A 12,699-nucleotide genomic window follows, 5' to 3' on the forward strand; every position below is an offset into this window, starting at 1 on the left:
GTATATAAAATCGACACCGCACCAAAAACCAAACAAAAAAAGTCAGTATCACGATACAAAAATACACGAGTGTAAGCACTTCCTTGTATGATGCAGAATAACTCAGGAAGGTGCCCAGGAAACGTTGTTACCTAGTGGGAGGGACCAGGGCCTCGTGGGGGACGGCTGAGCAGGGCTTTCTTCTCTCTGGTTTCTGGCCTCTGCCTACCGATGCTGGGCATGCGTTATTTCGTCGATACAGACATGCAGGGGTTTTTTTAAAGTCCCTTTGGAGATGTGCTGGTCCTGACCTCCTGCCTGATACTGGCCCAGCTCCCAGGGAGCTGCCCTGAGGGAGCTGGGGACCCATGAAAGGATTTGGGGTCAGGAGAAAGCCTACTCCTAAGCTGATGTGTTACTGCCGCGTCCAGCAAGCCTCGTGGACCCTCCTGCCAGCCCCCCCTGTAGTCCCAGCCCAGCATTCACCACAGTGTAATGTCTGTGTCCAGGACCAGCTATACAGTTTGCAAGGGCCCGGGGAAAAAGTGAAAATGTAGGGCTCCTTGCTCAAAATTAATTAAGAATCTCAAGATGACGGCTTTAAACTCAGTGGAGGGTCCTTTTAGGCAAGCCCCTGTGTGGCTGACTGCAGGGGTCACACCCTGTGAGCCCAGCCCCATCTGTATCTGCCTGGCCACCACGATGTGGGCTCCCTGAGGCAGGAGTGTGTCTGTCTTGTTCACAGAGCCTGGTACACAGTAGATACCCAATAAATGTGTTCTGTGAATGAATACGGGAGAAGGAACAGAACTGAGGTGTGGGCAGAGTTTACCATTGATAGTCAGCCTGTGTGTGCTGGCTACAGTCCTGCCCTCCTGGGCCTTTCCCTCTGGGCCAGAGGAAACCTGGGGCTAGTTTTTCTGGAGGAGGAAACCCTCACCTCAGAGAAGGCAGCTGCCCTGTGCTCCCCTGCACACCTGCCTGTACATCCCTCATCACAGCACTTCTCACTGACTTCTCATCTGGAGCTCAGCTGTGTGACCCTGGGAAAGTGACTTAACCTCTCTGTGACCCGGTTTTCTCATCAGTAATATGGAGCTAAGGGTGTGCCTACTTCACAGAGCTGCGCCCTCCTTCATGGATCAGTAAGCTCTGAAGCACGGCAGTCTTTGGACCGATGTCTGTACAAGAACCTGCTCGATAGCCTTTGTCACTGTGCCTCTGTGATCCCTGGCGAACTCTGAGCTCCGTGAGGGCAGGGCCCAGGTCTGTCTTGCTCACGTGGACCCTTGGTTAACATGATGGAATGGCTGTGGGCTGTCAGCAGTTACTCGGGAGCCGCCCTGGGGAGGCATCGTCCCCTGGAGAATGCACACGAGGGATCCGGGCTGCCTGGGCCAGCAGGTCCCGGGAAGAAGATTCTTTGGGGTTTGCTGTGCCCTGCAGCTGGGGGAGCTGGAAGCCAGCCCAGAGCCCAGATGGGGGCTCCCTGCGAGCTTGCGGGTGTCACCACCATCCCCAGGGCTGCCAGGTGCAGACAATAAATCCGGAAACCCTGGCGGGTGAGTCATTAAGGGTCCCCAAGGCCTCATGATGGGAGATGGCAGACGAGCTGCCCCTGGCTCTTTGGGTCCAAGTGCCACCAGAGGGTTCCAGAACCCAGTGCTGGGTCCAATCTCTGCTGCTGGCTCGGACTCCACCCAGCATCCGAAGCTGGCTCTGATGGGCCCAAACGGCACAATGAACGTCACCAGTGTCACCCCCTTTCCCGAGGCTGTTTGCAGGGGAATGTTGAGGCTTGTGGAGGTGGAGCATGCATTGTCTCCATGGAGGGGTTGACGGCCCCCCGCAGGAGCCCCTGGAAGCTGCAGACCATCTGTCACTTAGGGCATATTTGGGAGGGAAGGACAACAGGACCCCAAAAGGCAGAAATGTCAGGGAAAGGGAGGACATGGCAGGGCAGGGCGTCGGGGGGAGTTAGGCTAAATGGCACAGACAAAGGCAGTGGGAATGAGCAGTGCGCAGCCCCACATGGCCGGGGCAGAGGGGGTGTGTGTATGTGTGCCTGTCTTGGCTAGGGGAACTCCGGCCCTTCCTCCTGTGTCATCAACAGCCCTCCTGGGCCCCTTGCCCTACCCTGACCCGTGCTAAGAATCGTGGCACCAGCCTCGCCGTAGGGCCTGTAGCAATCACCTCCCTTCCCGCGCTCTTGGTCTGCGGTCTGGTTCTGACCATGCCTCCATCTCACTGTCGTCAAAAGGCCCAGGTGTCCACCCCGTGCCCCAAACTGTGGGTTTGGTCCCCCCCTCTGGGCCCCCAAAGCCCGGGCCTCCCCTCACAGCACTTGTCACTGTGTCCTGCAATCGCCCATTGGAGTCCATGTCCCCCACCAGACTATAGTGTCCTGAGGGCAGGGCTATGCCTTACTGTGCTCCCAGGGCCCAGCGTGTGTGTGTGTGTGTGTGTGTGTGTGTGTGTGTGTGTGTGTGTGTGTGTGTGTGTGTGTGTGTGTGTGTGTGTGTGTGTGTGTGTGTGTGTGTGTGTGTGTGTGTGTGTGTGTGTGTGTGTGTGTGTGTGTGTGTGTGTGCGCGCGCGCGTGGGGCAAACAGTAGGTGCTCACCGAACTGCCCGCAGAATGAAAGTGAATGAGCCCCTGGGGCAGCTCATGTCCCCAGAGCCCACCGTGGGACCCGACTCTCGGGTTCCATGTCTCCACTGGCACCGCATTGCTATCCGAGCTGGGGGACAGGGACCCTCTCTGACCACACCCCTGTCTGGAGGCAGCGCTGCCCTCCCGCCTCCCCGCGGGTCCAGCCCCTCCCTCTGGGCAATTCTTGAGGCTTGCGGCTCACAGGACCCTTTGCTCCTGTCCTTTCACTTGCCAGTCTCCACATCCTCCGCAAACACCACCTCCAAATACATCTCTCTCCCTCCCTGACCTTGCCCCCGTTCTCCCTGCCTCCAAGGTGCCCTTCATGCAGGAGCAAGGACCCGGGGCAGGAAGGGTCCTCCAGACCCCCCTGCTTGCCCTGGGGCGAGGGAGCCCCAGGACTGTACATCGTCGGCATCTCTTCCTGCTGAATTTGAATCCTGACTCCAACCCTTCAGAACGAAGTGACCTTGAGAAAGTGATGAACCTCTCTGGGTCTCGGTTTCCCAGCGACAAATGGTTGTGAGAGGACACGGGTGTGGGTGGCTGAAGGCTGGGCACTGGCATAGGACACGCGTGGACCTAGTCCCAGCTCTGGCCCCTGCGCTTGGCATGGCCTGGGCAAGACCCCCTAACTTCTCTGGGCCTTGGTTTCCTTACCTGCAAACGAGCTAAGGAGATGCCCTTGCAGCGGGTGGAGAGGCCCAGTGAGGTGGGGACCGCGGGGAGAAAGGAGCATTTTCCTGCTTCTCCCATCACTTCCTTCTGCCCCGGGTTGGGAGTCATTCCTCCCTCCCCACCACCCCCAAAACTAGACCAGCTCCCACTGCCCCCCAGCCTGGGTTGGCCCCGGTCTTCCCATGGTCCAGGGCCGGGGTGTGGGTGGCAGATGGAATGGGGTGCGGCTGCTATTGTGATAAGGGCAGACAGGAATTGGAAGAGACCGGTGGGGGGTACGCCTGCCCTGCCCACCCCCAGAGATTCAGGGGGGCCCTGAACTTGTAAGCAGCAAGAGCTGGGGCACCAGCTCCAGCCACGGCCACTTCCCCAGCCTTCCTGCCGCACTGCTCCCAGGAGCCCAGGCGGGATTGGCCACCTGCCAGCCCCGAGTGGAAATGTACCAGCGAAAAGGACCCTGCTGGGGACCCTGGGGAGGGGTCCATCCCCTCCCTGCAGCACGCCCTCCCCTCCACTCCCCCTTCTTGGTCACCCCACATTCAAGTTCAAGCTCTGCCTGCAGAAGGGCAGGGGCATGTTGGAAAGGTCTACAGAGGGCTGGGGTGGAGGTTGCATCTGCGGCCTCCAAGGCAACAAGTGGGCTCTGGAATGTCGGGGTGCGGTCCCCGGGGGACCCTAGCTGGGGAGGACGTGCGCGTGTCCTCTGTGAGTATGTGGGGTTTCTAAGTGTCGTGGTGTGAGTCTTTGCATGGGTGTGGGTGTGGGTGTGGGTGTGGAGGTGTTTGTGGCGCCTATCTGTGTGCGTGTGTGACGTGTGTGCGCGACGAGTGTGTGGTGTGCGCGTGGGGCGCGTCTCCGGGGGCCTGTCTGCGGCTGTCCCTGTGTGTCCCTGCGTTTCTGCTGGCAGTGGCGGGAGGGGAGGCTCGGGGCTGCCGCTGAAGGTCCTCTTGACACAGAATCCATGTTTGTCGAGGAGGGGAAGAGAGAGCGGAGGGAGGAGAGGGGAGGAGAACGGAGAGAGGGAAGGAAGAAATGGAGGGCTGGGGCGGGGGCGAGGGGGGCGATGCGAGCGGAAGGTAGGCTGGCGAGGCGGGCGGCGGCGGGGGGGGGCGGGGAGCAGAGGGGTCCCCGAGAAACCGGGCTGCGGGACCCCGCGTGGCCGCCCGCCGGGCCCCCATCCCCAGCCCACCGGGCAGGTCCCCGCCGGGAGGCCGCTGTCCGGCCGCCCCGCTTTGGGAGCCCCGACGCCGCAGGGCCGCCCCCCGCCGCTGTGCGCTGCACGCGGGACTCAATCTTCAGTGCTCGTGGCTGACGGCGCTGTTGCAAGCTTAGCAGTATTTTGGTTGAACAACGAAAAGCGAGAAAGAGAAGTCGGGGGTTGGGGAGCCTCCCCTCCCCGCCCCGCGGTCCGGCAGCGAACTCGGGCAGGTGGAAGGAGGCGGCGCGGCGCAGGGCCGGAGACGCGAGCGCCGCGCGAGGGGAAAAGTTTCCGACCCTTTAGCAAGAGGCTGAGAAGTTTCGGCCGCGCCGGGCGGCGCCAAAGCCAGGCCAACACTGCCCCCGCGTGGGCGCGGCGCGACGCTGCAGCCGGTGGCCGGTTTGGGGTCCGCCGCGGCTCTGCCGGGGAAACTGAGGCTCGGAGAGGGCCAGGTGGGCTGTGCAAGGCCACGAAGAAAAGGTGCAGTAGAATCAGGCCTCCTCCGGGATCTGTAGGCTCTCCAGGAAATATAAGTACTGGGGGGGGGAGTGGGGGAGGAGTGAAAGTCCAGAAAGTGGGGATGGAGGGGATAGGTCATCCCAGGGATCGGAATCCCACTACACTCCCCAGTGAAGGGGAATGGTAGCACTGCTCCAACCCATCCCCACGGGGTTGGTAGATCCGTGGCCTTTTCTGGAGCCAGGGCCCTCCTTCGAAACAGTTCTCCCCCATCCACAACCCGTCCTGGCCCTAAAATCCCCACGGCCGGTCCAACCCAAATCCCAGCCTTTGCTATTCAGCACTGCGCCTGGGTGTGGATTCCGTGGCTGTTTCTTCACTGGCCAGGAGGTGGCGATAAAGACCTCGATCCCGGCCTTGGCGAGGGGTTGGAGCCAAAGCGCTGCTTCTAGGAGAGAGGGGAGGGGCCCAAACTTCGTCCAGCAGTTGGAACGCAGGTGTGTGGCAGGGCCAAACCCCGGCAGACAGGCAAATGGGGGTGAACTGCTGGGTCAGTGCAGCGGTCGGAAAAGCTCCAGGCAGTTCCTGCCACCTTGTCTTGCGCCACCACCTGTGTGACCCTGAACACTGCCCCCCTAAGTGGGAGAGAAACATCTGACCCCTGCCCACCCAGATGCTTGCCCTCCAGGGATAAGACTCTGGCCTGGGAACACAGAAGACAAATGTTTGTCCCTTTGGCCACAGTCTGGATGCCCTCACCCCACAGAGGAGGTCCGCAAGCAGCCTTTGGTTCCCGTCAAAGATGGAGGCTGGGCTGGGGGAGGTTGGGGCAGGTGCCTGTTTCAGGTGTGGGCTGATCTAGGTTGACAGAGGCTTGGTCCCAGGTTTGAGATGTGTGGCAGGGTCTCCCACCTCCCAGAAGAGGGGCTCATTTGGAACAAGCCTGACCCCTGAAGATGCCTTGCCCCCCCATCTTCATCCCAGCTGTGACTCCGCCCCAGCCCTCCCCCTGGCCCAGGACCCCCAAAGACCAGCAACTAGGAGAGGTTTGTAAGGTGAGCCCTGATGGCAGATACCAGCCACCGGGGATGTGCGTTTATTTGTGGGTCAGGGAAGGCCTCTCCTCACCCCTCCCCCGTGTCCACACCTGGGCTTGGGCACCAGCAGCCACTCACCTCTGAGCGCGACGTGATGTTGACGGCAGGGGAAGCTGGTGCCCCTTAGGGCGGCCTTGTTTCAGGACCGTGTGCGCAACACCAAGCTGGGCAGGAAGGACTCCTAAGGTGAGAAGGGGGACCAGCTGGGTGTTTTGGGGGCCTCTGGGCAGGAGATGGGGTTCCCTGGGCCCAGGGGGATTCTACGCCACAGCCCGAGGGGGCAGGCTCTGTGGTCAGCCCCATTTTACAGATGCAGAAACTGACACGAAAAAGACCCCACCGTTCGAAAGTTAGGAGCTTGCGATCTGAACCCAGGCAGCCTGGCCTGAAAGCCCACCCCTTAGCCGAGCACATACGGGGGTTTCACCCAGAGCCCTGGCCACCCCACTGGGCACCAACCCCCACCAGGCAGGGGGGCTCCAGGCGGCTGGCTGCCAGCAGTTGCTCAGTAGCTTCTGGCTCCAGGAACAGGGCGATTTGCCCACCTGCTCCAGAAAGGTTTTGAGGTGCCCCCACTCCGCTGCCTCTAGGTGGTGGGCCTGGGGATGAAGGGCAGGCTGCTGTTCAGAGAGGTGTCCTCAGAGAGGTGGTCCTTCGGCTCCAGGGTGGACCTAAGGGGGACAGGAGCCCATGAACTGTGTGGACCCTGAGTCCCAGGTCCACCCATGGCTGGCAGAGCCCTCAAGGGCCCAGACCACAGCTGGACAGGGAGGTTTACAGGATGAGGAGATGCATGAATCCCATCCCCTTCCACAAAGCCTCACAGGCCACGGGAGTCCCAGCCGAATGAGTTGGCCATGGTGTCCTCCTTGGCCCTGGGATACAGGGCTTTGGGCAAACTCTCCAGCCATCTCCCGACACTCCCGAACACCTGCTCTGATGCTGCTGACCCGCTGGCTGTCCTGTTCTCGAGGATGCCCTGCCGGACTGGAGGAGAGAGAGCACGGGTGAGATCTCTACCCAGGCGGGGCACCTATACCCCCCCCCCCCCCTCTGGCAGGCAAGAGCTGGCAGAGTCCCGTCTCCATGGCAACCCAAGGCTCCCAGGGCCTTCTGGCTGCCTCCAGGGAAGGCTCTGGTTTTAAAACTATCCTGCATGACTGTTCCTGCCTCTATCACCGAGGCTGTGCCCCTCCCCTCTCCCCACACCCCCACTCCTGCTTCAGCCCAACATGGGCCCCATTTCCCACAGTCGGAAGGCCAGTCGTCCCACCATGTAAATCCAAGAGACGATGCTGAGAATCCTATGGGGATGGACAGTGTTTCCTGTCCAACAGCTGCCCCTCCGGCTGGTCAGGAACCCCGAATTCCTCAGGATGGAAAGGGCTGAAAAGCAGCCGCTGAGCTCCACTCTGGTGTTCTGGGGTATGACTGCAGCCCAGTGGCTGTCAAGGAAGTGTCTCCCGGGCCGGCCAACAGCCATTCCCAAGAAACTTTCTCCAGGTGCTCCCTCTCCTTGGATTCCCAGGGGTGGCCAGGGGGCACCCCGGCGTCTCTTTTCAGCTGCTGTGTCATCTGCCCTCAGGGCCTTGGCTGTCCCATCGAACAACCAGAAGTTGGGCAGAATTGCAGCTTCCACCTCCAACTTCCTGTGACCCCGAGGGGGATGGGTCGGGTTCCTTCTGAATCCGCCAAGGCCCTGGATTTTGAGGGCTTTGCCCCCAGCGAGGCTTTGGGGCAGCCGATCCCTGAAAGCGCACACAGTCGGTGCTTAATAAATAGATGAGGTTGGACTGCTGGATCCTGAGAAGAGAAGGGGCTGGGCAGATGGGGAAAGCAGGCCTTAGGAAAGATCATACCAGAGCAAAGATGTGTATTCTTCCCACCGCTGGACACCCACTTCAGAAAACACTGGAAACTGTGTCAACACGAACAAAGCTCTGCCTGGGAACCTGGGCCTGGTGGTTGGTTCCTAGCTTCTTTGCTGGACCAGGCAGTGCCAGCCTTCCGTGGAGGCGTGACCTTCTAGAACTTTCTGGGCACCTCCCAAGCCAGGTCTCTGAGGTCTGTCTTCAGGGATATGGGAATGGGATGCTTTGGGTGCCTTTGTTCCTACCTTCTCCAGCCCCTGGAGGCCATGTGCGGGGTCTGCAGGCTGAGGTTGTGGGTTCCAAGGTGGGCAGATACAGCGTGTGGGAACCCTTGGCAGTGAGAAATCCTTCCGTGGTGGCCAGGCCTGGACAGCCACTGTTTCCTGGGCCACAGCTGCAGCCTTGGGACATCTCTGCTGGACCTCAGACCCTCTACTTGGTCCTTGAGGGTCACCCTAACAGCCTCCGGAGAGGCCAGTTCAAGGGCCTCCTTCACAGGATCAATGGTCTCTTGGGCTTTTTGGCCGGCCCCTAACTCCCAGGACCCAGGGCCACAGCCTCTGCTCTTCAGGTTTCAGGCTGGAACTTTCTGGAGTCCTGGAGCTTCCCTTGCTGTCTGCTCACCTGCACAGCTGCGTTCCCAGTAGCGGAGCGCTGTGTACCGTAGCGTCTCATCTGCAAACTGCACGCGGAAAGGGCAACACCGCCTGCGGTGCCCTGAGCCTTCCCCCGAGGAGCTGTGGGTGAGCACGGCCTTGAGCTTGGGGGCCTGTGTAGTGTGGGGCCTGGTGAGAGAGATGAGAAGGGCAGGGGAGGACCAGGGCCTGAGGCCCCAGCCCCTCATGCCACCCTGACAACACACATCCACCAGGCCAGAGCTCCCTGTGGGATCCTGACAACCACAGCTGGCCTCTCCTGAGCACTTCCTGCCCTTCAGTCAATGGCTTGTAACAGGCATCAGCCCACCAAACCCACACGACTCTGTGAAACACGATTATTATTCCCATTTTACAGATGAGGAAACTGAGGCACAGAGTGTTTTTTGTTTTTCGTTTTTTGCAACTTGCCCAAGATCGCACAGCTGGTTAGGGGTGGAGCCGAGATGTGAATTCTGGTTCCAGAGCCAGTTCTCTTATATATCAAGCAATTCAGCAGAGAAAATAAGGAGATGAACCCCGGAGTCAGGCAGTCCTGGGTTTCAATTCTGACTCTGTTGAGCCTGAGTTTCTTTGTCTGTAAAATGGGGATCATTGTTGTGCCCACCATACAGGGTTGTGAAGCGATGACAGGGACTGAAAAGCACCGTCCCCCGCACCACCACCCAGGCCAGGGTCTGCAGGGCCAAGGGTAAGCATCTCTAACTGAGAACTGTTCTTATAATCGTCAATTTCAATTATGCCCCTTCCCAGTCCTGCGACATGGGGCAGACTGCCCTCAAGTCTCCATTTTACAGTTTTCCCTTTTAAATTATGTACTATGTATTGTAGACACGATAATAGCATCCTTATAAGAGTCTGGTGAGTATCAAATAACTTACGTGAGGCATCTGGTACAGGGCCTGGCAAGGGGCCTGTGCGCAATGAAGGGGATCTGTTATGGTGAAATTTATTAATTTCAGCCTCCAGAGCAAGGCTGCAGGAGGGCTTGCTTCATTCATCCACAGCTCTGTTATTCAGAAATGCCACATTTGACCTTACGTACAATGCTTATTGATGTATCTGACTCCATGTATCTGTCCACATCTTTATGTCCGTTTGGACACAGAGGGGACGCTTTTCATAAGCCCATTGAAGAGCCAGGCATCCAGGAGATGGCCAAGACAGTGTCGGCTACAGGCATTGGGACCTACTTATGCAACAGCTGTTTGCTTATCCATGCCTGCTTGGTGCTGGCCTGAGGACCAGCCAAAGGCTTGCCCCAGCTGTGCCCACTGGTCTGAAATCTCAGCTTCTCCTCTCAAATGCTGCTGGAGCGTGTTCTGATGCACCCAGCTGTCCCCAGCAGGGCCTACTAGGGAACCCCACACACCTTAAAGTGCTCAAGAATTAGCTCCTGAATGTGAAACACTGTGAAGGTATCCATCCCTGTTGTTGCTTACATTCAAGATAATGAGTTCCACACTCTTATTTATTATATCTTATGAGAAGTAGTGTGTTTATTTGGTCTGATTGATTTAAAGTTCCTGGGTTGGCAAATGTGTTTCATTTCTGGCACCTGCTCTGATCCACTGGTGGCGTCTGCCTGGAGCACTGTGTCGGGAAGGGTTCTGAGGCTCAGTGGGGGAAAAGTGCTGTGATCAGTTAGCACTGTCTGCCATGGGTCCAGGATGAGAAGGAATGGCAGGTCTAGTGTATTTCCTCTCCCTGGTCTTTAAACTCATGGGCAATGCTCTTCACCTTTCATCCATGTTTAAGCCTGTTTAAGCAGGAGGAATTATTTCTGTATTCTTTTCCCCCTCCATTAGAGCTACAGCATCTAGGCTCAGTTAAGCTCTAATGCCCAGGCTCTTCCTACCCCCATCCCTTATTTTACTTCCCCCGATATTTGACATATAGTAAAAGCTAGTAAAGGTTAGAGGAAGAAATGGATGAATGAATGGTGGGTTGTGTGAAAGGATGGAAGACTGGGTAGCTGGGTAGGTGGGTGGATAGATAGATGAATTAATGAAAAGGTCTTTTTTTTTTTGACCGCACCGCGTGGCTTGCAGGATCTTAGTTCCTGGATCGGGGATTAAACCTGGGCCACAGCAGTGAAAGCACCGAGTCCTAACCACTGGACCTCCAGGGAATTCCCGAAGAGGTCTTAATACAAGGATTGGATCTTAGGAGGATGGGCACATGTATGGATGCATAGGTGGGTGAATGATTATGTAGATGAGTGTGTAGACTTGTACATGGCTTCAAGACTAAAAATGGATAGCATCCTGGACTTACAGGTGGATGGAAGGATTGGTAGATGATCAGTCACTGGATTCATGGGTAGATGGATAGAATTGTGGGAATTTGGGGATAGCTGGATGACTGACTGGCTGGATGGATGGAGGGATACGTGGATTAATGGATCAACAGGAGACCTGATTCATGGGTGGATGGATGGATGGAGAGATTCATGAATAGGTTTTAAAAGACCTGGTTCACAGATAAGATGTATGCAAGGATGAATGGGTGAATGGGAGAATGAATATATGAATGGATTCATCGATGAATTATGAAGGTGTTGGTAGAAGACCTGATTAATGGGTGGATGGATTCATAGATGTTGATGGACGATCCTTGAACAGGTTGGGAGAAGACCTGATTCATGGATGGACACACAGATGGATGAACAGGTGGACAGATGGATACATTCATGGGTGAAAGGCAGAGGAAAGAAAGGAAGGAAAGAAATGCCCTTTCTCCCCACTCCCCTACCCCATCCTCCCATAACGCACTGATCGGTCTTCTCGACCGTGGTGAATTGTGAGTGATCTCTCCTGAAGGAGAGGGCAGGTATCTGATGGAGCAAAATCTTCTTAAGACTATTCTTGAAGTACAATGACTGGCCCCTTGAAGACAAATAGGCCACACCTGGCATGAGTGATCAGGGTCCCCCATAGTCAGAGAGCATTGATGACAACCCTGTTCCCACCAGCAGGTCACTGACACTTACCCCAGGTCTGGGAGGAAGGAGTAGCGGGGACACTGCGGAGGACTTCCAGAGTGTTCTGACACACTCCTTTGATGTTGTGATGGTGAGGATGCTGGGAGCCAGGAGGAGGTGGAAATAGTTCTGAGTCTTCTCTTGGGCACAATCCCTACCAGGCTCTTCCTGGTTGCATGGCCTTGGGCCTCAGTTTACTCATCTGTACAATAGGGGCAGTGGTAGACCCGCCCTCAAGGGGTGGTTGCCATCGCCAGGACTCTGCCAGGCATACTCTGCTAACACTGCCATTATTCTACGCCAGGTGGTGGGACCCCCACCGGAAATGACTCAGCCCCCCCGTGGGGGCCGTACTCGGTGGTCGCGGCTGCTTCGCAGACTCAGGCCCTGAGCTGGCACAGGAACTGCCGGGACCGGCCGGGGAGGAGCTCTCCTAGGAAGTCGCCCAAAGAGTCGGGGTTCTCCCTGGCCGAGCCCCTGCGGGGATCCTCGCACTGTCCAGGCCCGCGGCGCCGGTTCCCGGGGCTCGCCGGCCAAGAGCGTGGGCGGCAGCAGCAGCGACCTCAGCCCTTGGTCGGTTCCGGGCCGCCCGCTGGGCCACGGTGGGCAGGACAGGCAGGCGCGACCGGGGGCGCCTGACCCCGGGATCCGAGGCTGAGGACTCACACGTGGGGGCCTCCCACCACTCGGCGCCGCCCTCCGAAGCCCTGGAGCCCCCGGAGGCCCCCGTGCCAGAGGCTGCTCGGAGCTCGGGCAGCAGCAGCCTCGGCAGCAGCGGGTCTCTCCGTCTGCGATCGCCACCGCCGGGGAGCCCCTCGGGCGCCATCTGCTGGGCACAGGAGCTGGGCCGACGCCGGGGCATGTCTGGCCCTGCGCTCAGCCCAGGGCATCCTCAAGCCAGTGGGGGCGGTGCCGTGTGAAGTGGAGAGGAGGGCGTAGACCCGCCTCCAGGCCGTAGCGCCCGGAGCGGGGCAGCGTGGCTCGGGGCTACTACCACTGGCTCGCCAGACAGTAAGTGGCTTCAGGCTAGAGCGTCCCGATCCTCTGTTTCCTCACCTCACCGAAAAACGGTGACGGTGAGAGTACGCACTTTTTGAGTTACTGTGACGTTTAAATGGCTTAGAATAA

The 12,699-nt window shown here is 58.3% G+C and overlaps 1 protein-coding gene across 1 annotated transcript; it reads right to left on the reverse strand.

Annotated features, from left to right (window-relative positions):
• Positions 1–6,013: 6,013 nt before the first annotated feature.
• C6H9orf50 (chromosome 6 C9orf50 homolog) lies at positions 6,014–12,433 on the reverse strand. Its single transcript, XM_073806942.1, is given in 8 exon segments — positions 6,014–6,732; positions 6,886–7,048; positions 8,557–8,717; positions 11,581–11,767; positions 11,926–11,956; positions 11,958–12,078; positions 12,080–12,138; positions 12,140–12,433. Coding segments are annotated over 8 exon segments (1,101 nt in total). The 3' UTR covers positions 6,014–6,647.
• Positions 12,434–12,699: the final 266 nt, after the last annotated feature.

Source organism: Tursiops truncatus, chromosome 6, assembly GCF_011762595.2.
Source record: "Tursiops truncatus isolate mTurTru1 chromosome 6, mTurTru1.mat.Y, whole genome shotgun sequence".
NCBI classification, from domain to species: Eukaryota; Metazoa; Chordata; class Mammalia; order Artiodactyla; family Delphinidae; genus Tursiops; species Tursiops truncatus.